The sequence below is a fragment of the Anoplolepis gracilipes genome, chromosome 4 (assembly GCF_047496725.1).
Source record: "Anoplolepis gracilipes chromosome 4, ASM4749672v1, whole genome shotgun sequence".
In the NCBI taxonomy this organism is placed as follows: Eukaryota; Metazoa; Arthropoda; class Insecta; order Hymenoptera; family Formicidae; genus Anoplolepis; species Anoplolepis gracilipes.
In genome coordinates, this window is record NC_132973.1 from 12595865 (window position 1) to 12623672 (window position 27808).

The 27808-nt window shown below is 36.7% G+C and overlaps 1 protein-coding gene and 1 long non-coding RNA gene across 8 annotated transcripts in view; one reads left to right on the plus strand and one right to left on the minus strand.

Annotated features, from left to right (window-relative positions):
- LOC140665399 (uncharacterized) overlaps positions 1–27808 on the plus strand; it is a 397969-nt gene that overhangs the window by 134624 nt on the left and 235537 nt on the right. The window lies entirely within an intron of this gene.
- The window catches only part of LOC140665391 (neural cell adhesion molecule 1), a 100697-nt gene that overhangs the window by 30263 nt on the left and 42626 nt on the right, over positions 1–27808 (minus strand). Inside the window, exons 2-4 of the mRNA XM_072891478.1 lie at positions 6259–6388; positions 2258–2469; positions 1334–1651 (exon numbers count right to left, since the gene is read on the minus strand). Of these exons, the coding sequence (XP_072747579.1) occupies positions 1334–1651; positions 2258–2469; positions 6259–6388 (660 nt within the window). The remainder of the gene's footprint in view (positions 1–1333; positions 1652–2257; positions 2470–6258; positions 6389–27808) is intronic.

Here is a 27808-nt window from a genome sequence, read left to right on the forward strand (position 1 = left end):
CATGCTTTCACTTGTGACGTACATTGTACTAAGGATCAACGACATTATTATGAAAGTTATTGTGATATTTGTGCCGTTTTCATGAAATGAAAATAAACATTCATTCAGAGAGATAGCATCCTTAGAAAAATACGCGGAAGTACGTGGGTTAAATGTTTTTCTTTCGCAAAACGCATCAACTTGTCGGTATAGTTTCACGTTTACCACAACGCGCAAATGGAGAACTCTCGTACCTCGTTATGCACGCGATAATTGCGTACTTACATTAATGGTTACATGGAACTACGTATATCCAGCACTTTACGTCCACCGGGCACGTTTACGTTTAACGACTGTGCTGTATATAGCAAAATATGAGGAAAGGTAAACAATAATTTGCCATACTTGCCGCGAGATAACTATCGAAAGCAAAAACATTATATAAAAATAACGATAATTACAATGATTTACGTATAATGTAAACTATATTTTCGTACTTCGCAGTGTTATCTCATTTCGGAATATCACTGTATTAATTATATATAGTGCTTGAGGGAATAATGCTAACAAATTTCACATTCATGGTTTTTTCGATTTTGAAATATCTTGTTTTTTGTTTTTATTTTTAACGAATTGAACTAGATACGCCATCTGTTTGATAAATGGCTATACCCATGAAAAAAAAACAAGCTAAAAAACTGCATTGCACAAGCATGCAACATTACAGAGATTGACAAAGTGAGTCGCATAAGTAGAGCATTTTTTGATCGTCATTCACTATGGATGTACATTAAGGTAATCGGTAGTTCATTTTAACTGTCACCAAAAGGTGCCTTTTTGCGCGAACAAAGTGATCGACATGCTGACTCAGCGCCAAAGTCCTCGCTTATTACACAGTTGAAACCTACCTCTCTTTATTCACTCTCTCTCTCTCTCTCTCTCTTGGTTATGTAAAAATACTATTTCGGACATACAGTATTTATGTAAACGCAATTATTACCGACCTCGCGTGATGCTGAGCGAAAATATTACATGCACCGGACGAAGTCCGTGGAGACCCATTTTTACACGACGCACTGAATCATTTGGTTAATACATGCCACTATGAAAAGCAAATGTCGCATTGTCATAACATTGTAAATTAGAATTACGTTGTTGTGACGACATGCGTAAACGCGATATTTAATACCGCGCGAAATTGGGTCGTGTACAAACCTCAAAAGAGACGAAAGATGAAAACTAAAAATTAACAATTACCTTCATTAAAACCCATTTTCACCGCGGATAAATACTTATTATGAAAAAAAAAAAAATGGCTAAAAGATAAAATACACAGGATTGTTAATTGACTTACGATTCACGTTGAGGACGAGCAGCTTGGTTTGCGGTGGTACCAAGTTTGTGTTGCTGGCTTGACAGATCAGCCTCGCCTTGAGATGCTGTCGCCCAATTTTCGGATACGCCAAGTGGTTAACCGTTATCCCGGTCTCCGTGTTGTACTGATAGGACTCGTCTATCACGGTGTTGTCGAGATACCACGTCAGCTTCGGCGGTGGTTTGCCGCCACGAACCTCGCAAATCAGGTTCACGTCGCTTCCCTCGTTGTACGCGTCCTCAAAGGTCCGGACGTTCTTCATCGCCTCGTCCAATATCATCAGCTTCGACGGAGGCACTGTGCGAACAGCATGCGTCGTTAGAATCCAACGCGGATGTTAATCGATCGTTTGTCAAGCGAAGCGAAGCGACAGTCAACGCGGAGAGATGCGTATGCGGTCGATGCGGTGGAATCCGGGAGAGAACTTTGGCTCGGTTGTAGCAGAATTAACTGTTATAATGGGCCCCAAAACAGGTCATAGTATGGAAGTATAGTATATTACCGCGGTGGAGCTCTCAGTTTGCGGAGCAAACCGCGCGGCTTACGCCGGGATTAATTTATGCGCCGGAAAGCACTGAGTTCATAAGTCAACGCCCACGAAATGTATCGAGAGCAAATGTATATACAGACCACAAACGCGCCAACTTTACGCATCGTCTGACGAATTGTACGTCTATATATATATATATATATTTAATGTCGTTTAATTACGTGTTGTGTATACACGTTAATAGACATGTATGTATGTGTATGTGTGTGTGAAAAGCGCTCGCTCTCGGGGGTGCTTCTTGCTCCGATACTTTGACGCGACCTCTATTAAACCGCCCCTGATCAAAAGGACCGACTTTAATTGTTGCGTGATCGCCGGGTTGATTGAGTTTCACCACGATACAATGCGCTCACCTATAACGGTTAAGTTCATCTTTTGTTTCCGCGTCGGCGAGTTTCTGAAGTCCACCCGGCACCGATAGATCCCTTCGTCCGTGCTCTGCAGCCGGTCGATACTGAGATGAGCTGGATTCGTCGCCGTGATAAAAAAAGCTCTTGGTCCCAATGCCGAGGGCGACGACCAAAGGCGGGCGTCGCTGAATTGCCGGCGACCGCGTACGTCAAAGCTGCAACAAATCGATTAGCTTTCCTGTACTCGACCTGTAACGATTGCACATTTGCTCTGCGAATTATTATAATGTATGAATATTATGTGAGTGTATTATTAATATATATGCTGCATTATTAATTATACGGTTCTATATTATATAATATGAAATTTCAGTGTTTTTCGCTAATATAAAATACTAGAATGTTTCGGTAGAATATTCGTAATAAGAGTCAATTTATCGTAGGTAATTACCGCTTTGCTCGTTATTCGTATCAAAAACTGTGCCAGTTTAATTACGTAATTTGCGATGTAATTGCAGTCAATTGAAACGGCTATACTGACGTTATTATTGAAAGCTTGTCATGATTAAATTAATTATAGTTACCATAAATGATGAACATATTCCCTAAATAGTAAATGATTACATATATAACAAGATTTCTTATTGTTTCAAGATATCTTGGTCGGTTACAAAATTAAATATCATGATACTAAAATTATAATTATGATAAAATTATAATTAATATAATTTGCACAATTGTAATTAATTTGAGTGTAATTCATTACAATGATATATGAAATTTAATGAGATTTCTAGATTCAACTTTTTTTTTTATTTAATTACATGCACAAGGCTTTTGCAAACGTACATGAATTTAATATTATAAATTCAAATGGTAGTCTGAAAGATTAAATTTGGAATCTGTATTGTTTTTCATTCGCGGGATTCAAACACATGTGTTCTTATCACAATCGGCTTTGCTAGAAAACCATTCGCGAAACTACAATTGGAGACTAGTAGTCGGATGGGCCACGTCTATATACATGGGGATCACATGGGAGCCGTTTTCGGTGCGTGATTGCATATTAAGCATCCACGGATGAGAGCAAGGACGGGAACAAAAGCAGACGGATTAGAGGGACGGTCGGAGGATATATAAGAGGGTTCGCGCGCGTGGGACGGAAAGAAGAGAGGTAACTCGAGACAAAGGAGAAAGATAGAGAAAGAGAGAGAGAGAGAGAGAGAGAGAGAGAGAGAATGAGAATGAGAATGAACAGAGGGAACAGAGAACATGACTGAGCTTTCTAACGGCTCCCCGCGAGCGACTAAAAGTTAAATTGCGTTCCGCGACTGCACGAGAGTTCGGATTTTCGCTCGTGACTGAGTATTCCCAAAGCTATCCCACCCTCGCGCTTGCTTCCGCGGCATTGACGTTGAAATACGATTTAATTCTTCCACTTCACACTTTCAACAGACGAGACCGGACGCTTCCGTAACGCGCCACCGACGTTGCACGTCCGTCCGTCTCGTTTATCGTAGATAGAGCATGCAAGTCCTTCGAAGCGGTCGAGTACAACTGTAGCGGGCTTTGCTCGGCGCAAGAACGACCCGCGGATATAACACGTTTGACCGACTTTTCTCGCGAGCGATAATCCTGAAAAGCGATTTTCCCATATCGGTCTTCCGACTTCAGCTCCTTACTTCAGTTCGTCGACGGTGGAGCGACTCTCAAGATCGATCGGTCGCCTGCCTACTCACCCGACTCGTCGATCACGACTTGAGAGGCTGATTCGTCGAGACTCTCCGGAAAGGCATCGCCTACAGGCGTTTCTTCGTTATCTTGGAAGATTGCAGTGTAGATTAAACTCTGTGTTGCTCTTTACAATTCGCGAAAACGATTTGCGGATAAAGTGGCACCCAGTATTTTCAAAAGCTGAGTGTAATGGACGAGAGAGTGTCGTCTCAATCAAAAATTCGATAAAACGTACAGAGAATCAATTTCGTATCTTCAATTGTATTGTAAATTAGTTTTGTTAAGATAAAGGTAATATAAATTTTCAGCCAGACTTATTGCGCGAGATAATTTGAAACAACACTTTAGATCTCTGTGAGTAAGCGTGTCTTTTATTTAGCTATTATTTTCTACTATGTCGGACACTCGCTAAAAAACCGATCACTTTATAAAGTCTCACGCGAGGAAAAGAATTTACCAGGTCGCTTCGGTGGGTCTAAATGTCTTGAAACTTTTCTGAAAGAGAGAGAGAACGTAGAATGGGAATTGAGTGGATTCGATTTTGCGAAGTGTTATCTATTATAGGTAAAATGCGAAGACCGCCCGAGAGATTGTAAATATTACCGAGCGTTTTGTTCGATCGAGACGCTGAGTGCTCAATATTATAGAGTAATATTGAAACTCAAAGATCTCTCTAATGCGATCGCGATCAAATATTATGAAGAACGTAATCGAGTGTTTGACTCTTCTTATCCCTCTCGCCTCAACTAATGAAAAATTAAACGAGCTCCGATATGGATTCAGTTATCTTTAAGGATTGTGAAAATTTTATTAAATCGATAAGATTATTATGGTTAAATAAAACTGTTTATTCTTTATTTAAATAATTAACAGCTCGCGGAAATCTCGAGGAGAGATTTTAACGAGTCATACGAGTTATCTATACCACAAGCGAGATGTTAAATACATTCGTAAGAAAGGGTTATCGTATATCCACGTAGTTTCTCCGAGTTTCCTTTTCTTAACAATCTAACGTACGATAAACGGGCACGATGTCACGCAATAAATATTTTACTCCGAAAGGTCCCGCGAAGGGATGAGTCGACGCCAAAAGGGGTAGGAGGAGACCGAGAGGACAAGAGAAAGAGAGAGATGCTTTAGTACGACGGGCGCCTTTAAATTTAAAGTTCCTCGTCGCGGCGAGGATTAAACTGACTTTACAACAAGCGGGACGAAGGCGTTCCTCGAACCGAGTGCCAGCTCGGCACCCCCTCCCCCCTTCGCGTACCCTTTACTGGGACGATGCATCGCCATCCCCCCGTACATATCTTACACCTTATTACATTTCTTAAATATGACCCGTCGGATGTTAAAGTCCCCCTACTCTCTTGGAGAGGAGAGGGACTCTCTCTCTCTCTCTCTCTCTCTCCTTGTTCCGCTTTCCCCTAGATGGCGGCCATTCTATATGCAAAATTTCACAGGCCGCGGAAGCGAAACGACGACCCGAGTAGAGCGAATGAACTTCATCGTGGAAAATAACGCGAGGAATTTTCTATGGATCTGAGTCATCATGCTCATTCCTTTTTGATTTCTTCCGAGAAAGTGAACTTTATAGATGATATGAATGATTTTTGCATTCGAAAAGAAGTCTTTACTACGCTTTTTGCATTCGAAAAGAAACTTTTTTTCAACGCGTGTCCGTCCGGCATGTTGTGCAACTAGAATAGATAGAAAGTATCTAAAAGTATGTGAAAAATATGTATGCATACTCAAAAAAATATTTTGCTAATGTAGATAGATTTCTAGATGTCTCAATTAAAAATTATTGCTACTTTTTTGTATCTGTTAGACTATTGTTTGTCACGTATAGAATTTATAGCAATATTCTAACAATACCTCTAGAAAATTTAGATCCCATTGCCAAGTATTAATCACAAATATAATTGTCCTTGACAATAGGCCTTAAAGATAGGCATCTCAAAAAAATGTTCTATCTAAATTACACTAATAGTACAAATATAAATTCTGTCTCTGTTATTTAAATTGATTAAGAGTAAAATATATGCAGTATCACAGTATTTACTAATAATTTATCTATTTCAGTTAATTTTTTACACCTAAAAAATTTTTGTTCAAGTTGTAAGATCATTTTTTTAAGTATATATATATATATATATACGTAAATTTGTGTGACACAAGAGGAAATATAAAGATTCAAAGATTTCGAAATTTTAATACTTATTTTTAGAAGAAAGTAATTAGATTTAGCTTTAGATTATTCGAAATCTCACCTGTAAATCGGTTCCTGTGACCCTTCCTTGTACCAAAGCACCATGTTGACTTCGTCGTTATCAGCGGAACTAACGTCGCAAGGGAGTTGCACCTTGTTTCCGACTACACCATCAATGGCAATAATCGGTGCTGCAACAAAGGGAGAAATAGATATATAAATAAAAACAAAATTTTCTTTTTTGTAAAATATTTCAGACACGTACAAAATTCTAAATTGATTGATCTTAATTCCGAATCATCGAAAATTAGAAATATTAAATCCCATCATCAATCCATGAACAATTCATTAAAAATTTTAATATATCGACAAAAATATAAATAAATTCCACATTTTTTTACTTCCGAGAGAAACTAGCTTAACTCGCAAGAACGATCTATGGATGTTATAATCAATCACTTCGTGCTTTTAAGATACCTATGACACGATATATCACTACGGCAGGTAAGACGCTAATATAATATGGTTTTCATCGACAAGAAAACACCGGGATTAGGTCTCATTAGATGAGAATTTGCAGTGATGTACAAGCTGATGATTAAAGGCGAACTTCGATCTGAGTTTAAGATCCTTTCCCGTGATGAGGTAGACGATGGTGGTTTGATGTCGTTGCGGTTTTATCCGCCCGATTAGATTCACATGTAGATGGAGTTATCGCGTTTTAATGAGCTGTCTCCTCCTCTCTCTCTCTCTCTCTCTCTCTCTCTCTCTCTCTCTCTCTCTCTCTCTCTCTCTCTCTCTCTCTCTCTCTCTCTGACACATTATCTTTCCACGACGACGCGTTTCTCGACGTCTCATCTGACATGTCTCGATCGGGAACTTCGAGTAGGAACGTCGTACCTCAGGAGCGATCGCTTCTAGGGATCTCATCGATCACCACGTTAGAGTTTCGTCGCTCGACGTCTGATCGCAACATGCCCGACCAATCTCGAAAGTCCACGGACTTTCGTGATCGCGCTATAAAGCGGCCGTACTACTTTCCACGAAAAGAGTGGAAGAAAATGAGACGAAAATAGCTGGGAAAACGGATCCGCCACGTGTTAAAAGGCGTGCACAGTCAGTGTCTTCGTGTCGAGATCCGCAAAGATATTGCGAGAACGTGCAAAGAGTGTTTGTTGAAGGGTTCGTAGCGGTCGCAGAGCTCTCGACGCTCTGAATCTGAAATTAGAATACCAGCTGGAACTTCCGATAGAGGACGATGGGTCGCTCGATATGAGAAAAGCAAACGTATGCTTAGTCGATCTTTTGCTTTGCGCTTTCGGCTATATTGATATTTTTGGCAGTATCAAACTATTTTTTATTCTACTATATTATCAATTAGCAATAAAGTTTCAAGGCTCTTTTCATAATTTTTTATTAATTTTATCTTTCACTCAAAAAAATATTTTGCTAATGTAGATAGATTTCTAAATGTTCTAATTAAAATTTATCGCTATTTTTTGTATCTGTTAGAATATTGTTTGTCACGTATAGAATTTATAGCAGCAATATTCTAGCAATATCTTTAGAAAATTTAGATTCCCAAAATATTAATTACAAATATAATTGTCTTTAACAATAGACTTTAAAGATAGACACCACAGAAAAATTTTCTGTCTAAATTACACTAATAATACAGATATAAATTCTGCCTCTGTCATTTAAATTGATTAAGTGCAAAATATATGCGGTATCAAAATATAGGCAATATTTTACAGTATTTGGCAATAATTTATCTGTTTTAGTTAATTTTTTACACTTAGAAAATTTTTGTTAAAGTTGCAAGATCATTTTTTTGAGGGTTCTGAGTTACTGCATCTTCTAATTTTTCTAAAATATTTTTTCTATTTTTTATATTCTAGTATTATGAGTTAACATCATGAGATTTACTAACGCATAATGCAATAGTTATAAATCATACGAGATTATTTTTCATCCGATCAAGATGTTGGTATGGAATACGATCCTATTACTAAGCGGGCACATTCTTCCGATCTCATCTAATCCCGAGAGAGAAGTTTCGAAGCGGTTCAGAAGGAAACTCGAGGAAGCTCTCCGCACAAACTCGCGAAACGTTCGCGAGCGTGACAAGCGCCGCGCGCAAAACAATTTCATTTATCACAAGAAAAATAGCAGTTTAACTCCGCGAGTGGGCGTATCATACATTTTCCACGAGTTCAAGGGGGATGAGAGACACTGTGGAAAATGGAAGACACCCGAGGTCGGGTCGTTCCTTCTTTGTCGTCATAGCCAACGACGGCGAACACGAACACGAGTGTATTAGCGTGGATGATATCCCCGACGTTCTAAGCCGTCACAACCCTAGTTGTACAGTTTATTACGCTCTCGTGCTTTCTCTCTCTCTCTCTCTCTCTCTCTCTCTCTCTCTCTCTCTCTCTCTCTTTCTTTTTCTTTCTATCCCTCTCTGCTAGCACTTAGAAAATACAGTCGTGCCGGCGACGATATTATCAGTATGTCACAGCACTTTTCGCTCTCGAAAGAGTGACACATTTGCGGTTCCGAATAATTCGCATACATATTTGCTGTTGACACGAAAAATTTGCATCACGGATGAGGCCACCGATGCACGTCACAGGCAGGAGAATTATTAACGATTAATTGATAAACCGAGCGGAAGCTACCTGTAGCGTGAATAACTGCAGCGCTGTCGCGTTAAAGTTCGCAATATATCGTTACTCGCTGGAAAACACGTGATTGCCTCGCAAAAATAATTTTGAATGTTTTTCTGATATCAATTGATAAACCTAACCCCACGCGCTTATTAAATCTACATTACGTATCTTCCTATTGCCTAAATCAATCAATGTACAATCCGTCCCTTATTTTATGATCATTATTATGTGTGTAATATATTTCTTATATTTCGACATATAACGACCGTCATCATCATGTATGTCGCTGGTGTTTCTCATTCCGTTGCTTAACGAACAGATACTCGAGTCATGACGCGTATCTGTGCTCGTGATGAATCCCAAACGCCCACAAACGTTGTTCCCGGTACAGATCGCTGTAGGGAGAATCGTAGGGTTCATAAATAACCTTTCTACGTAGAAAACGAATCCATCAACGATCACTCTCTTTAACTTAGGACGATTGGAGGCCACATCAAACGTGCGCGAGCACGCACCGGTACAATCCTTCTCCCTCCTTTACTCGGGGAAACCATAAATAAGTAATCTTTTCCGGTTTTCACGAAATGTGCAGGAGGGTCTTGAATCTCGAAGATGATTGCTTCGGGTAAACGCGCGCGGGATACCACGTTTATTTTCTTTTTTATTGGTAACGTAAATTTAACGGATTTTATTTTTTTCTTCTGCTCTCTTTCTCTCATCTTTTTTTCTTCATGGCTTCGCTCTCACCATCGGGAAATGAAATACAGCGTTATTTCAACAGCAAAGCGTACGCAGCTATTTTTTCTCAACTGATAGCCGCCAATATGTTACCCAACGATGAGAGATTCGGAGAAGCTATATATTCTGCACCAAACGCGAAAAATAAAAATGAGTATAAAAAGAGATCGCGCAGTTAATATAATATAATATATAATATAGTAAATAAATTTTGCAATAAAAATTGCTCAATAATGTAAATACTTTGGTATGAGAATTTGATGGTAATGATAAATTCCAAGAAAGATCTAATAGTAATCGACGTGAATAATAAAATTATTTAATAGAAAAAAGATCAATGCCAGATTCTCAATATATTTAGAAATAAAAATTTTGTTGGTAAAGTTTAGAAACATTCTTTATATTCAAACGAATAGACTTGTAACAACGAATCCATTCGGGATTTAAAACGTAATCTACTAAATTGGTTTGCTATTCGAATGCGAATTGTGTGTGTGTGTGTGTGTTTTTCTTTTTGTACTATTAATCAAACGATAAAACAAATATTAGTGTAACCGTACATTTCTTTAAACTAACTATAAAAAAATATTGGCAGAAATAAAAGCGACGCTGGAGGCAACTTTGTCGAATGAAACAAGGTAATCTTTCAAAAGAATAACATTAATCTCGTATTATGTGGATGCTGTTCATTGGAATAATGGATGATCCGTCTGATACAGTAACTTCATACGGACATGACGTCCGACGGAAATAATGTGTACGATGCGTCAAAGCGAAAACGTTAATGAAATGATTGTATAGTTTTTTCGTCTCTATCTTCGAACGTATGCCTATAATTTACATAAGCATGGCCGATCTTAATGAAAGTGCATGCGAGTTTGATTGTACATTAAACATGTCTGTTATTAACAATAATAGGCCTTAAACACGGAAAGGTACTCAAATAGATGATGTCGAAAGAGATTTTCGATCTGTGCATATGGGCTGTATGACAAGGGTAAAAAATACATTTCGGGCATTCGACGAAGCCGCAGACTTTGTCAGAGTCATTTGTCATATTCTTAACTAGCATGTAGATGTTTCCAATTTACGTCATGTGATCATTTATATGACATATCTACAGTGACAGTATAGATACTTTGATAGCTCTTAATTATTTTCTTAATAACAGAATTACGGATGACACATAGAAAATATGAACATTTTTTAATATTTTTATTTTCAATAAATTCTTCATCGAAAGAAAAGTAAATATAACGAAACTAGTTGTTAAAATAATAAAGAATTATCTAATCAACAGTTTGCATAAAGTTTGGAAATAAGAACAGTTATTGTAATTCCGGTTAGACGACAAAGTATTCGACGAGGAAAAATAATTCATAATTTTATATAGCCCCGTGCACTGCAGATAGATTATAGAAGCTTCGATTTTTAAAGTAGACCGTCTATTCCGTTTGAAGTACGTGCGGCGGTTACATACCGTTACGGATAGAAAACGTTATTCAAGTTGACAGTGCGACGAAGTAAGAATCGATAGAGTCAGTCGCTTGCTTAACAGACTTAGTGATAAATCATCATGTCCCCGAAACACACAATTACCAGCAAAATAAACAGATTGAGGTTTGATCGAGGTTATTTATTAATTGTAACTTTGTTGCGTGCTTAATTTCCATTAATTATTAATATTTTGTCGCAATTTTTATTAATTATAACTTTCGTCATCTGATTATCATATTTCTGCAAAATTATTTCACATCAATTTATTTCACCTGTTTTTAGCAGCTTATTTAAATTTGTCGAAATTATTATTTCCTAACTAATAACTAATGCTTATAATGCTTTCGATTTTAACGTAAAAGGGGAGAATTAGCTTATCGAAATTCAAACAATCAAAATTTATAAGCATTTAGCTCTTATTTTTCTTAATCACAATTTTGCTATTCTGCTAATTATTAATTCGCAATATAATTTTAAATGGTTATTTTTAATTAATAAAAAATATTTTAAACTTCAATGTTAAATCTACTTTTAATATATAAAGATTATTGCTATGCAATCGATTATCATAATTTTTATAGATTGATTTATGTCTCAGAAGGAGATTATGTATATTAGGAATTTATCTCGAGTGCAATAAGTAAAGCGGATTTACAAAGAAAGTGATAGCAAATTATTTATTAGCAACCGACTATAATCCGATGATAATCTACTTATATATTTCGCTGGAAAAATAAATTTAGCTCAGCCTTTTAGTAATCGCGTGAATTGTCACGATATTATTATTTATAGAGGCTTTGGCAGCGCAACACGTAATATAATGTAACATGCGATAAAATTACATTTTTCAGTAAAAAGGAAAACGGTACAACTGACTGTACGCGAACTGAACTATGCAGTATATCAGTATTTACGATTGTAGAAATTTTATAGTATGAAATTTAAGAACTTAATTGAATAGATTCAGTTGTTTATATGCTAATATTTCTTACGTTTATCACTATCATTCGAACAACAGGCTGAATTATTAAATCGTATAAATGTCTTATTGTTAGCGTTGTAAAGAAAAGTACATTGCGTATGATATTAAAGTCCCCGTTTTATGGAATAATATAATTATGCAATATAAAAAAACGTGTATAAGCTGTTTGCAGCGCAGACGTTACGACTCGATGGTCGAAATGGATGAGCAAACAAAGAAGTTCCATTTTGCCGTTCGCGCACGACCGCGGATATATGTAGATCATCGTAAAAATTCACAGCACTAAAGTGCGCGTATTTCGTCCGGCGTATTTACGTAGAACGTATTTTAAAAATCATTGTAACCGGAACCTCCTCGACGACGCATTCGGTCGCAATAAGAAATCTTGAGTTTTCCTCGCCGAGCATCATGCTTTAAACTCCTCTTTATGACGCTCTATAGTCACATCACGATTCTTGCGTCTGTTTCCTTCGCGAGTAACAGCTTTCGCATAGAACAGAATAGTTCTGTAGCGGAGCTTTACAGTTCTCGAGTTCCGCCGGAGACATTAATCTCTCTTATAAATTATAGCGTATATGTGTACATACATATATTATATATACCTATATTACGCACAAGAGATACACGAGCTTCATACGAACGGTATATCACGATCGTATCTCAAAAATCCTACGTATTAGCCGAATCATAAAATAAAAAGAGCGATAAAAATCGTCATGTAAAAAAAGTGCCGTAATTAAAGGTTGACACGTTTTTATTGTTCGCGTTTTGTACAGCTATGTTTCACACTGCTGTCCTGTTATCGCGATATTAGGATGAAAAAAATGGCGAATATGTGTCATTTTGAATTATTTTACTTGAATTAGAACCTCTTTTTTCTCATTAAACTCTGTATTTTATAATAAGCTAATTAGAATGTATTTGTTTCGTAATTTACCAATTTAATAGACGTCCGTTGACGTTTTATTTCGAATAATATCCTTTTGCGCAAAAAATTACATAGCATATTCTTAAAATATAAATTTTTTTTCTTATAAAATACATGTGAAACTATAAAGTTTGATGATGAAACACATGTGAAACGATGTCTTTATTTTTTTCTCTTCCAATTTTTCGTGCTGTACTTTGTTTTTTACGAGTGACGGCTTATATACGACACAGGAACGCGATATGATTTTATGGTCCTCTAGTGGCACTAAGTGGCGAAAAAAAGAAATCTTGATCGTATGGGAGTAATGACTTGCATGTCGGTCAACCTGTTTCTGCCTTAGCTCGACGATTACGAACGTCGTACATTAAAGTCGAGTACTGGCATACCATATCGCACCCAGGCACACTCTTTAAGAAATATCGGATATCGGTACCGAAATATTTCCCGTGAAAGCGTGACTCTGCGGAACCTGTAATCTCAGGGTCTCTCGCAATGTGCAGTGTATGAATTATGTTGCTTCTATTGCGCGCACAAAAGCTGTAACGCTTCGGTCCGATTCACGCGCTATGAGCTTTTTCATGGTACACCTGCATCGAAGAATATATACACGAGTAAAGAAAAAAAAAATGCGACTGCGTGCGACGATAAGTAATAAAAAAAAAGGAGATCCTAAAATAAATAGCAGGTCTCTCGGTATGCTTATCCCACGGTATTCTTAGTGTACCTTTAACAAACACGCGGGATTGTAATTTACAGTCGCGATACCGCCAACGAGCGGCCAGCTGTTCCGCCGATCAAGAAGCGAGAGGAAAATAAACAGCCGCGCTCCGCGCTATCTCAATTATTGCACGGCGCTAAACCGCTGTCGGACGGTAAATAATTTGCTGGCGCCTAATATCGGGTCTTGTGGTTTTCCACCTTGATTTATAGCTTACTAAATAATAATCGTCATCTCACACACGTCTGTCCGGTGAACCGTCGATCGAACGCGGGGAGAAATAAATACAAATAACGGCGGGCGCAATTACCGCAGCCGCATCGAGCATCCCGCAATTATCGGGAGTCTCGATACTCGTTATAAGCGAAACGGGAGAAGGTGAAATCACTTTGTTGGCTGCGGCGACGGAGAAGTTGTAGGTAATAATTAGCGATCGCGCGGCGAAAAAAAAAAGTACCAAGAAATAGGCGAAAAAATGACCGGATTCGCGAGAAATGCAGTCTGCGATTTTGCGGCTTCTTTGAACGAGAAATTTCGTTCGGCGAATTCTTGCAGCAATTTTATAATATATATAACGCAGCTACCTTATATATTTACTTATTATATAAATTCTTTATTTAATCAAATACTTATTTAAACTACTCGATGGCAAATGTCAATAATTATACAAGTATTATGCGATGCAGTATCTCAATGTAAATTTATAAAATAATTGATTATGGATACAGAACAAAACGAGAGAGAATATCTATCCCAAGTAAAAATTACTATAGGGAAATGAAGCTACGCGGAAAGATTGATATCGCGATATAAATTATAGCGTTCTGTCTGGGTGCGGATAAAATGAATATCAGTTCGCTGGAGAAATTATCGCGACTCGCGATGTATTATGCAGCAACGATGGAGTTTCAAATTGGTTACCCGGCGAAATGAAATCGACTGCAAATAAAATCCCATGAGGCGAATTCGTATATAGCCCGTGCGTTTGCGCGGGCGCATGCTGCTCGATACGATATACGCTGCACTGTAAGTCGAAAAACTACGGAGCGCGCTCGTTTGGTCGAAGAAAATGAAAAGACGGGATACAAGCGATACGTCGAGGGTGCACGCCGGTGCTAGGTGCCCATTTAAAATTACGACGAAAGCTCGCACATCCGCCGAGCCCGATGCTTTCCAATTTTCGCGCGAAGCTCAAAAACGTGCTAAACGACCATGGTAGTGGAGTTCCATCAGCAAGCGCAGTAGCCCATCCCGTTCTCGCTTTCTCCTACCCCCGTATAATCTCTTTCTCTTGTTTCTATTTTTCCCAGACACAGAGTATGTGCCGCGGAGCGTGAAAGCCGTGTGCGGAATAGCATTTGGTGTCTACCCTCGCAGGTTTTAACGGGCAGTCCCGTATGCCAGACGCGTGCCAAGTTTTCCCCACTTGCCTCCTATCGCCCACGTTGTGTGTCTATGTGTGTATGTGTGTGTGTGTGTGTGTGTGCGTGCGTGCGTGTGTGTGTGTGTGTGTGTGTGTGTGTGTGTGTGTGTGTATATGTTTGCGTGCGTGTTTCTCTGGACCGTCGAGAAAGGAAGAAGCCGCGGAAACAGGCGGCTCCTATTTTCACCCTGCATTCCATCCCTGTGCATTCCCCCCTTCTCATGGTGGATATCTTGCCCGGATATCCAGCAGCATCCGCGGCCACTTTCGAACTCGGTACCATGTGCGTCCATCTGCCTTCTTTCCCTTATTTCCTTCGCCTGCCCAACGTCTATCTTACCTTCCGATACATCCGCCGCATTCCTCCCGGTTTCTTCTGTCTTTTATTGGCGAGTCTGACAATATTCTTAACACAGGACATTGCCAAAATTTTTCTTGTTGCAGCTAAAACTTTTCAAATTTTCCAGAAAGATTTTCGAATACTTCCCTCACTGACTATAACATTTATTTATCTAATCAAAGAATGAAGAAATTTCACATATTGAAAAACGCATGTTAAATAATATAGTAACTATAATATAATAAAAAATGTAATAAGATATATTCCTATACTGTTATAGAGCGTCAAAATATTTAATACTAAATATTATATACGAGTTATTTTTTTCATAAAATAAAAGCATACGTTTGTTGTGAAAAGTGAAAGTATATTGATTAATCGGTATTTTTTATGAATTAGAAATCTTTAGACTCTTTCTATCGATACTCTTTAATTCCTGCTAATTTTTTGTACCTCTTTTAACTCATAAAAATTACAGAAATAATCTTTATGATAACATTTGTTTGTCGTTGCATTACATTTTTTTGACGAGACACTGTGCGCTTCGCTTTGGTCATTTATTTTTATTGTTAATAATATGACGAAAAAAAGCGGAATTTGACATGAAACGCAACAACTTCTGGAGTCGGCAAACTCGAGATAAAAACGAGTGCCACGAGCATTATAAGAAAGCACAGGGACATAGCTGTCAGATTTTTTTGTGTAGTCAAACCCTCCAGTTCAAGCTGAGCTCAAAGCTGCTGCTTTCCCGTGGACATTGTTCTACAGAAACCCGATTTTCAGGGAGAAGACAGATTTGAGTGCTCCTTCGATAAAGTTTCCAACCGTTCTTTGTATCCTGTTACTTATTTACTCCCGTTAAAAGAACGTCCTGACTGAGAGAAAAAGACTGGACAGAGGAAAGAAGGTTTCTCGTGGTATCGTGCATGAGCAAGCTTTAAAGGTCCTTTTACAAGCAGAGATCGTCCTAAATGCATAGCACGGACTTGGATGTTACGTTATCTCGTATTCGGCAATATACTGGTATTTATCCGTCTGAAAGAACTGAATTTTCCAATACAGTAGCACAGGTACTGATGAGTTATTGTGTTCAGCGGCGAGTATCGCGATGCATGTCGTGAATATTTATTCTCGCGCAAACTTTCGATGCAATTCAGGTATCCGGCGATTCCTCAATAGTCGTGCTGCGTGTCGTTAATTAAAATATTCCGAAATATTTTGACTCACACTTGTATTTCATTTTTCGATAAGCTAAGTGGACTATAAATGATTCGCTTTGATAAATATTGCAATTAGAGTAAGTAAATAAGAGAAACCTGTGTTAATAGATAAAAATTTAATAGATAAAGGATAATTAATATTTTTGAAGAATAAATATAGTTTTACTAGTTTTATCATCATTGGATTATTGACTTTACTAATTAATGCGCTATAATAAAATCGCTTCGATTACACATTGCTCGTGTACATTTCAGTACTTTTTTCTCGGTTAAATTTGCAATGAAAAAAAGAGAAGAGTCGAAAAAGTAAGGCTAATGAGGATAGAGAGAATCTAAAGAAACGAGGACGTGATATACCATAGCGAACATGAACGGGTAGGAAAGTCTGAAATCACGTGGCAGTAAACTAGCGGAGCTTTCGGTATATAGGGTACCCTTCCGCGTATCCCGAAAGAGGGCTTTCCGGCGTACGAACGGGTACGACGTGTTATCCGGCTTGAGATTACTTCTTGGAGCGGAAATAGGGCGTCGGCTAAGACGCCGTTTCAAAATTACCGTATAATTCCGCACTAACTGTAGTCTCGCCGCCGACGAAAATAATGGCGAAGACTAAAATGTGCGAGAGTCAGAGATCGACTTCAATTTTCTTACAAGTTATTGCGCACAGATTGAAAGGTTCGTACATGCAAGTAACATAAACGTTATGGCTTTACGAAGGAAGGGGAAAGCAGTTTCGTTAATTGACTTGCATTGCAAAACGCAATTTAAACATACTTTGATACTCGAATACGCTTTAGCTAAGGAAAAATCAGAAATATTTCAATAAAAAAATATATTTTTAAAATGCAATTTTCTTTATATCTTGTATATAACACATATATTAACATTGCTTATATATAATATTATTACAAGAAAAAGAAATTTTTTCATTATAAAATTAATTGTGATGCAGTATTTACGTATACATATATACTGTTATAAATTTTCTAACAGCAAGTATTTTCTAGAATGAGTTTGAGGTAGAAAATCGTACAGCTATTCCATTATAAATTGTACAACGTATAAAAAAAAAAAAAAAAAAAAAAGAAATATATCGTAAAAATCATATGGAATGTTCACAAAAATTACGTTTTAATTAAGAACAACTCAGTGTAGGTATTCTGCGATTTGGTAGTTGAACCTCGAGCGCGGTACCCAGTATCGATTCGGCCCGGAGTCTCGAATTACCTAATTAACAGATCCTTCTATCTACCTCGGGATCTGTTCAGGCACTGCCTCTGTGTGACGCTCATTACTCTTTGATCGAACGGCTGAAGCGAGTATAATTCTCAAAGGAAAATTTTAAGCGGTCGAGCGCTTGGATGAGACGAAAAAGATGGCGATACATACTATTCTCGCAATTGGTTTTAGTCGCTTGAAGAATAAGAGAATAACACAAGAATTGATAAAGAAAGAGAGGGAAACAGAGTGATAGCGACAGGTTAAAAAAAAAAAAAAGAAAAAAAGAAGATAGGAATGCACAGGAGGATGAAATAGCCCCGTTACTATCGATCGTGCGTAACTTGAGAGATTCCGACTGACTTTTCCGTTATCCTCCCGTGCGATTCTTCCACTGAAAGTTCCTTTTAATGCGCTCTCACATCGAAGTAGATGCCGAAATCTAGTAAGCCCTCTCGGGCGTCGCCTAGTTCCGCGACTTCGTCTTGAAAACTTTCGGCATGTTTCCCGTTCGAGACGTATTCAAAACAAAGCCGAGCGCGCATCCTGCTTTAACACCGCTCGATACTATATATATTTGATACGAGTAATCCGAGACGACAACACGGTAGCTCGTGCCGAGTAATTGTAATTGCGCGGCGTCGGAGTTTCTAGAACAATGCGGTTTTAGACGCGAATATCGAAATTAGATATTGCGATGAACCCGGAGTATGTATTCGCGTTGCCGACAAGTCTGTCCAAGTTTCTAGCGTGCATTACCGTGGAATGGAACGTGATCGGAGCAGGTAACTATACGATACGATTTGTTGTGATCTAAATCAGGGAATGTCGGAGAAATCCAGGAATCGGATTGTCGCCCTGATTGCTTCCGAGATTGATAAATAGACATGTCAAATTCTCGCAACCATATTTAAAATTTCGAAATTATATCGGCTTTGTGTTAAGACGATATCGATTCGGCGATAATATCGTCTGACATATCGTAACATGCCGTTTATAATCTTTATACTAAAGTTGTTACTGTAAAATGATTGACGTTTGGACAAATATTGAATTTCGCTTGGTGTGATGAGCCGGTGTCGATACCATTAAATGATTCAATCAAATGTCGAAAAATATGATCTATTTGCTAAATTTCGTTTACTTCGTTTGTCATTTCTGACATCAGATTGAATAAAATATATTTGTTGACAACTCGGCGCTTTGCAGGAACGAGCTTAAATTTTTATCAATGTCGTTGATACGGAACGTGTCACGGCAGGAAACGGATATTATTCAATCTGAAAATAAAATTGTAATACGATTATACACTTTGTCTTAATCGTCTTTGCGAGTATCTAAATAGAGGACACGTGTTTACAGAATTTTGTTAACAAAGTATTATAGATTAAACGGAAATACAAATGCTATTAAACAATATCACTGAACAGTAAGAAGCTTCGACTTTGTTGGCGCACAGTGAAATAATTAATTGCATAAGGCGGAACATTTTGCATCTCCAAAATACCGTTCGTCGGAACATCGCTTCTGTTATCTTATTATTAGTCTTATGGCAGATAATACGATATGTGACCAATTCGGTTCAATGAACCTTTGAGAGCTTGATGGATACTAAGCGCGTCCTGATTTGGCTGACCAATCTCATTACAGCGAACACAACGACGTGGATGGAAATTCGTCCTTAAGCCGTATTATTTCAAGAAACTAGATAGAGTACGAATTGGATAAAGTTAATCGAAAATTGTAATTGCCTCTATAAATGCAAGGGAACGAAACTTTTGCAGATATTACTTTTTTCGAATGTAATAAAAAAATGATAATTTTATGCAAAAGTTTATTTTTATACTTTAGCTCTAAATTTCTCTTTTGTGAATCTTTTTCTTTCTTGAGTTTTTTTGTAAATATATACAATAATTTTGTGCGCATACACAATTACACATGTCTTAACGCATTTAATTACCAATTACGGGATTACTGTAGAAATATGCTATGTTCAAAAATGTGATGCGATCGCAGATTATCTCAATTATTTATTTGTAAATCAGGGAAAATGAAAAACAAGAAACTTCTTTGCACGAAATTACCGTAATTTTATGGATTCTGGAAGCTATGTGACGCTTTCTGTAACTACCTAAAGTAAATAAAGTCGGGAGCAATGTGTATCCAGTCTTCTCTAGAAACGTTATCCTAAACATAATAATGGAGAATTATTAAAGAATGAATTTATAGACGCCGTAATTGTTCTCGCAATTGGTCAGCGCAAATGTCGTTATTTATTGATTGAACAAGAATCATTTTACGATAATAAACGTGTTTCGCACGAGAGAATAGCAGTTTGTTTATAATTATTAGAGCCCGTTTTTCTCCAAAATGTCGATTAACTCTTCGTCTGTTTCAGAGAAGTTGAAGAAAAAGAAACAAAGATATAATTTAAACCGCGATTATAAAGTTAAATACATTAGTAAGTTAGTATTGGAAAAAAACACTTAATAAGCTTATGCTAAATAAATTGCATTCGTCGAATATCTCTGCTGTAAGAACACTAAGATTAAATATAATATTTGATATGTTTTTTTATTAATTCCAAATAAAATCAACTCTCTTGAATCATTTTTCATATGTCTTTGTTGATATTAACGTAATACCATTGAAAAGTTATGGACTAATTCTGCATTTAAGCAGACGAGACATTGTTGCATTGAAAATTTTGTTCCATCTCACCAGTTTGCTGAACTAATACATTTCGTAATATTTGTTTTGTGCGCTTCCGTTTCTTGCACTACGCCTCCTCTTCCGTTGTACTACGGCAATTCTGGTTTCCAACAGCACTTTCAGTTTCGCGGAATCTTTCCATATTTCATCTTTTCATATGTCATCTTTTCATATTTTCCTACGAATATTCCTGGAAAGTTTCGCTCTTTACATTCGCATTATTTCTGTAATAAATTTCTGCGAAGAATACGACTGAGAATATTATCGCACCGATCATTTATCTCTTTAACTTGCTTTAAAAATTTGCTTTTTCACTTATATATTTCTTGTTATATTCTTTACCAACGTTTTCATGACTTTATATAACGTAGACATAATTTTTTATATGGAAAAACTATCTGGATTTAATGGAATCTTTGAAATTGTCTTTCTCATAAAGTAAAGATAAATTCAGTACGGTGTTTCCAATCAGTTGGAATCTAAAACTCACGTGGCCAATGGTATAGTGCACGTGGTAGCGAAATTGTACGACCAATGAAATATCTGCTGTCGTCCGGCATCGTCTGAAGATTTGTCAAACGGGAATTGATTTAGGTCCGGGGTTTAACCCCTGAGGGAGCCCGCAGCACACCAGTTGGTTTCCCTTAGAATTCGTCCGATCGAAGATTCGCGTACGACTTGCACGCAAATAAATTGAGGACCCTTATATTGGTCAAGAGGCCGAAAATCATATTTGTATTTCACGCCCCATGTCGAATCGTGTGACAAATTGTTACAGCGACGATGGGCTATGATATCTCTAAACTACAATCATATAATTTTTTTTCGCATATTTGATTGATCTACTGCCGATCGTATAATATAAAACCGTATAAAATATAATAAAATGCGGCTCACAGAGTTTTGTTTTGTCGAGGGGGAGAAGAGATGGGTTTGATGGGAAGGATTTGCGTATTAAACTTAATTTCGCACGTAAGGCAAAGCGCGGCATGCTCATTTAATCAGGAAGCGCTAATTGTTATTATTATGAATGCTCGTCTACAAAGATATGATGCACTTTTTTCACGAGCCGGTATTATGAACGTTGTTATAATAGCGTAACGAGGAACCACAATTACGGTGCAGAAACGCGTGGGTGTGTTTAATGCCGTAAATGATGTTAAAATATTGTGGTCTGCCATATATGCAGAAATATTGCAAATGTTGCATCGCAAAATTCAGAAGCTATGCGCTTAACGAAAGTCCTCTTCAAGTAACAGCGTGTAATTCTATCATAGAGATAGAATTGTGACAAAGAAGCTATCGCGAGGGCAAGGATCTACGAAATGGTCCATGAGCCCTTTACTCGCGGTTTTACTTTATTTTCGCCCTTTACTCTCGTCATAAAAGTGAAGCGACCCTTTTCTTTGACCAAAAAAGAAAAGAAACGAATCATGAAAAGAAAGAATGTGTGTCCTTCACCGTGTGTTTTACACCGTAAATAAGAAGAGACACGTTCTCAGAGTTAACGCGGTTGCCATTAGATTCATCCTCGGATCCATTAACTCTTGCGTACGTGATGGGGAGTACGATCTTCGAAAGTGCAAGTAAATACCGTTGGCTAAATGATAAATCGAACAAAGGATCAGTAAAACACGAAGAAGAAATGGTCAATTACTTCAAGATAAATCGTAAAATATATGTATATATATATATATATATATATATGTGTACGCTACAAATCGCAAAAGATTTTCTACTATTTTATATACAATAATACATTGTATAAAATAGTGAATATTATCATTTTAACTTGTAAAAATATATCTATAAATAACATCAGCATTGTGTGGCAAAATAGATATAGAAAAGCGTATAACTGTACGTAAAACTAAATTTTTTTCTAATTTTTATAGCTTTTTTTGCCTTTTTCTAGCTTACATCAAATTGAACACATAAAAGTAAATAGAAAAGTTAATTTTTAAAATAAATATGGCCAAGTGATCTGATTAATACGAAAAGTTGAATAGTTAGAAGAACAATGTTAAAATAATAGTATTATTCACATTAATTATTTGTTTTATACTACATTTTAACAACATTCACGATTTCTATTATAATATCTATGCATGTCTACGTTATCTTATAATTCCTAGAAATAATGTATAAGCTTTCTAAAAGCTTTCTGAAAGCTTGCATATTATTTCTGGGCATTATAAAAGATACATAAATTGATTTATAATAAAGCTTTATAATTGGATTTTTTCTAAAGAAGAGCTTTTTTATTTCTCCGAATAAAATAGCTAATTAGCAATAATATAACACAATAAAGTTTCGTATATATTTGATTCGATTATCCTGAAGTGGCTGTATCAGTTCGATAAACGTGAAGCAAATGTGTCGCCTATTTTCGGAAATCAAGTTAACTCATCGAATACGGCCAATCTTCGCTCGAGATGTCCGGAAATCGGGCATTAATCCAACTGTCCTCTCTCCTCAACTACCGCTATAAATTACAAGCTTCCAATTTCCAGAAGTCGAACTGTTGTGCCCACTATGGCAGGGTGGACGTGGTTAAGGAAGCGGAAGCGATGGATGAGCAAGAGAGGAGGACACACGTCGGTCATACCGGTTGCGTTTAATTATCCACGGAACCTAGCTAGCCCTCGAAAGGACACGGCGTTGAATTTCCTGTAGGTAGACGTCTGAAAATCTTGTTACAGTTTAATTGTTAATTTACCACCTCAGCTACCAGGAGCCGTTTCACCTCCTGGAAGAGAACTCGACGCATCAGGGACAAAATGGGATTCGTCGAGCGCTTTCAAGAGAAGAGGGTGTACCAAAGGGACACAAAATCGCTGAAGCAAGAGACGAATATCCCTTAAAAGCAAGTTCGATCCTCGTTGAAGAAACAAGGATACGAAAATGTGTCGCGAGTGTCCGAACATCCAGATTATTGTCGTTCTATATTCCTGACCAAAGGGAGCGTCTCCATGCTTCTAAACACGCGTAAAGGACTAAGGGCGAATCAATATCTTATAAATCGGGCCATTAAGTCGCGTTTAAAGAGCGATAGGTTTTTCCTCTTGGCTGAACTGTCCATTGGTGGCCAAACATTCGGGCACAAAACCAGGTTGGGCGTTTCTGCTGTTATCAAAGTTTGCTTAAATTGAAATTCTTTTGCATAAAGAACTTCCCAGTATCTCGACATGGTTTGCATTCTACGCGCAACACTTGCTCTCTGCTTTCCTCATCTCTCAATCGTGACTTACTGAGCGCGGGTATATGCGCACGTACACTTGTGGCTATTTAATTATAATTTTCAATACAATTCGCATGCAGGCTGTCTCGCTTTACATACCGCGTTACATATTATCACGTAACATATCAAGACATATATACAACAGCTTCTGTCAAAAGTAAGTTTAACAGTCTAATCAAATTGGATGAACGAACATCCTGAGTTTCCTAAACTCCAAAGACGTGTATAAACTTATCCGCGGCTTCTTCCCTCTCCCCTTCTCTCATCCTTTTGGAATCCTGCGGGCGACATCACGCGAAATGCCGACAAGATATTTTAAGCCAGCACGTTTCACAAATTTGGTAATTTTGGCGGAAATTCTGGCTCCAAAACTTCGACGAGGAAATACTGTATAGTGTTCCATTTAGTTCCGCTACTAGATTGCACACCTAATTATAATGTACGTACTTTGGCGCAACATCTGTTACTATTACTGTCACGCAACTTCGATCCTTTGCGCCTAATGCTGCGGGAATGATTTATTTTACTGAATTTTGTAGTGTAATTTTTGATAAAAGTACACGCAATGCTATGTAAATGTATTGCGAATCAAATTGTCATTTACAGAGAAAATTCGATTGTTTTAAAATGACACAGAATTTTTCATTAACTTTTAAGTATAGCAAAATATAAGAAAAAATTCTTTTTTAATTTTATGATTAATGGATACTTAAAGTTGCATGATTTTTTTCACTAGACAAATGGAAATGCAACATGCAAATTCATGTATGAGTCAATAACCAACGCGGTAAATTATTCTCTTCATTTAATTTATGCTGTCCTATTCTTTTGACAATAAATCGAAAGATATTAACACACAAAAGAATGTCGATAAATAAAAGAAAAAGAAAATATAACACTCTTTATTCTTTCTCCGTGTATCCATATTTATTGCGCATTAATAAATGAATACATCCGTGGCAAATGTAATGCAATATAATCCAATTATACGTTATATTAGAGTTGACTACAAATAATCGCCAATTTATTTATGCGAAATTAAATTAACAGGATTAATATATACAGAATTGTCGGAAATAGTTTAATACCGGTTATTTATCGAGGGAGCATTAACTTCAAATTTATTTAACCAATATCACACATGATATTTGAATATGAGGTTTTTTTTAGAAAATATTCGATGTTTTAACCTCGTGGGATATCGCATACATAAATATGTAATGAACAGCCAGACGGAAGTTCGTTAAATCCCGCGTGTCTTTCGGTATGTTTTCCCCATATATGTATATCTATCATTTTAGGATCACGAAACCTTATTCAAAAGTAATTGGCACATAACTCTAAAACATTAACGAAATCCGATTTTAATATTGATTTTATTAAATCTGATTTTTCGCTTTTTAGCTATCGATTCACATAGTTTCATTCAACGCAGTCGTTGGAGGATCAAAATGTATATATATACAAACTATGTAAATTTCACTTTTAAAGTGAGATGACGGGAAGAAATTAACATAATGCTTAATGTATTACAATGCAAGAAATAATAACGCGCGACATACACAGTGTGAGATTCTGTTAAAAACGCAACCTATTCCTCGTTAATTTTTTACCTCACGCTCATTTTCAGTAATTATGTATACTTACGGATAAAAGTAATAACCAAAGTAAATTACCGTTGATTTGTGAGCAAGCGAGGTAATTTCCCGCACGACAAAAATAATTTTAATTTTTTGGTATAAAACGACGCAATCGACCGACTACTCATGTTCGAAACAGAATTTGATCACATTTTTCATAGAAACATGCCGTTTTTATGCATCCTTCTCTCCATCGGCTATTATTCTTTCTTTCATTTGATATTTTTTGTAACATTATCGTTCGATATATTTGAACCGCTTCAATGTTGTTTAATTTTTTTTCTTTCCTCGCGATCGACTAAAATTTCGACATTTAACATATGTATGAATTATAAATGGAGCAAAATTCACGAATTTTTAATTATACGTATGTTTTTTAATTGCATCAAAAACAAGACAGAATGAATATTTTGTGCTTAATATATTTTTGTATTTTTTTCGCAAAAAGAGAACCAGTTATGATTGCTATAATATAAACAAAAAAAAAATAATAAATTTTTCGAAAATATTTTACCGTTAACATTCGTAACTCGCTGTAGCGTTAATTGGTTATTGATACTACCGACAATTGCGTCGATATTGTATTCAATAGATAATGATGTACGCTTTCATGAAATGAGACCACGCGGAAACAAATGGAGTTTGCTCTTTTGATTAATAACATGATTCATGCGTTCATGAAATGAACGCTTAAACGCTTTTGTGATATCGCTATGTTTAATATAGCGCAAGCCGCGATAGTGAGCACCTACGGTTCCCGAAAAGTTATAGAACGAAGTCTTTTCTGCCTTCGACCTTACGGGATGCTAGCGCGAGTTAGTGAACCGTTGCGCCGAAATTAATAGATCTCCGGTCCCTTACTTCCGGAAGGTGAAAGAGCTTTGATAAACAGCGCCGACCCTGTATCGGGCTGCTTTAAAATTTATGTTTCGCCGCGGGCTTCAGGTCCGCGCAGTGATTTTTCATTGAACCCTTTGCCCGGCGAAAGAAAAAGCGATATACAGTTGAAGTGTCTATGGTATACTGGAAATACGATCGATCTTTTTTTCGTCCTTATACGTTCCACTCTGAACGTTTTTCTATTGCACATATAGTATCTATCTCAAATTATATATGGCAATTATATATTGTGAAGATATATATTTATATTATAATATACAATTAAAATTGATTTTATAAACAATGCGTCAATTTTTTAAGTAATTTGAATAACTAATATGAATTATAATTATTCTAATAATGATTTTTCTTGTAGAATTTTATTTATTTTTATTTAATTATTTTCATTATTAATATATGTCATTCTTATTTTATGTCAGAAAAGATATTTTATCGTCGAAAATATCTAAAATTACTTATATGATAATTTTAATTACGTAAAAGTAATTAAAGTTCTGAAATAGGCCAAATTTAGTTTTGGACGCAGTCACTATTAACCTATATCATACATTTATTTTATATATACATATATAATATTATATTCTGAAAATAATTTTAGTGTAATATAAAATTAAATGTCTAATTTTTAAGGGGATACTCTAAATGTGACTTGCGACATTTAAAAAATTTATTTACATTCGTATGCTTTTCGATATAACTCGTAGAATACGTTATTTAAGTTTTCACGTATATAAAACTTACATAATTAAAAACACGGGATTATCCAAGAAAAATAGACTATTGATCTTAAAAGAAATGATATTACTGTGCGCTATAAATATCTTTGGCCGCGTAGAGTTACGAAAGAACCGAAAAATTGGTCTTATCGAAGCGGAGAATTTTTAATCTTCGGTCTTTCATAGCGTTCCGTCTCCTCTTTTTGCCTACCGGCAAAATGTCGGACCGCGGTAGGCAAAGTGTCTGATCATACTAGAAGAGCCCGAGATAACTGTGCAATGGGGTAGTTTTCGTTGGGGTTGGAGAAGCCAAGGGATTTTCGCGGAGATCCACGAGAGTTATCAGAGATGACGAAGCGCTCCCAGGATGGTCCTTACCGTTTTCCGTCGACCCCCTCGGTGCTGACGCGTTTTACAGGCCCGTTCATAACGAAGCCAACATTAGCCAACGTCACCCTTTCTCTATTTCAAGTGACTTTATTGCCGTTTAATTAACGGCACAAAAAGCACGTAATACATATAAATAGTTTTAGAAAAATGCAACAAATATATAATACGTACATATATTATTAAGAATAGAGGAACTTAGTAGAACTGTATAAATGGATTAAAACGAAAAATATTTTTAAAATTTATTATTCGTGTTATATATAGATTGGTGAA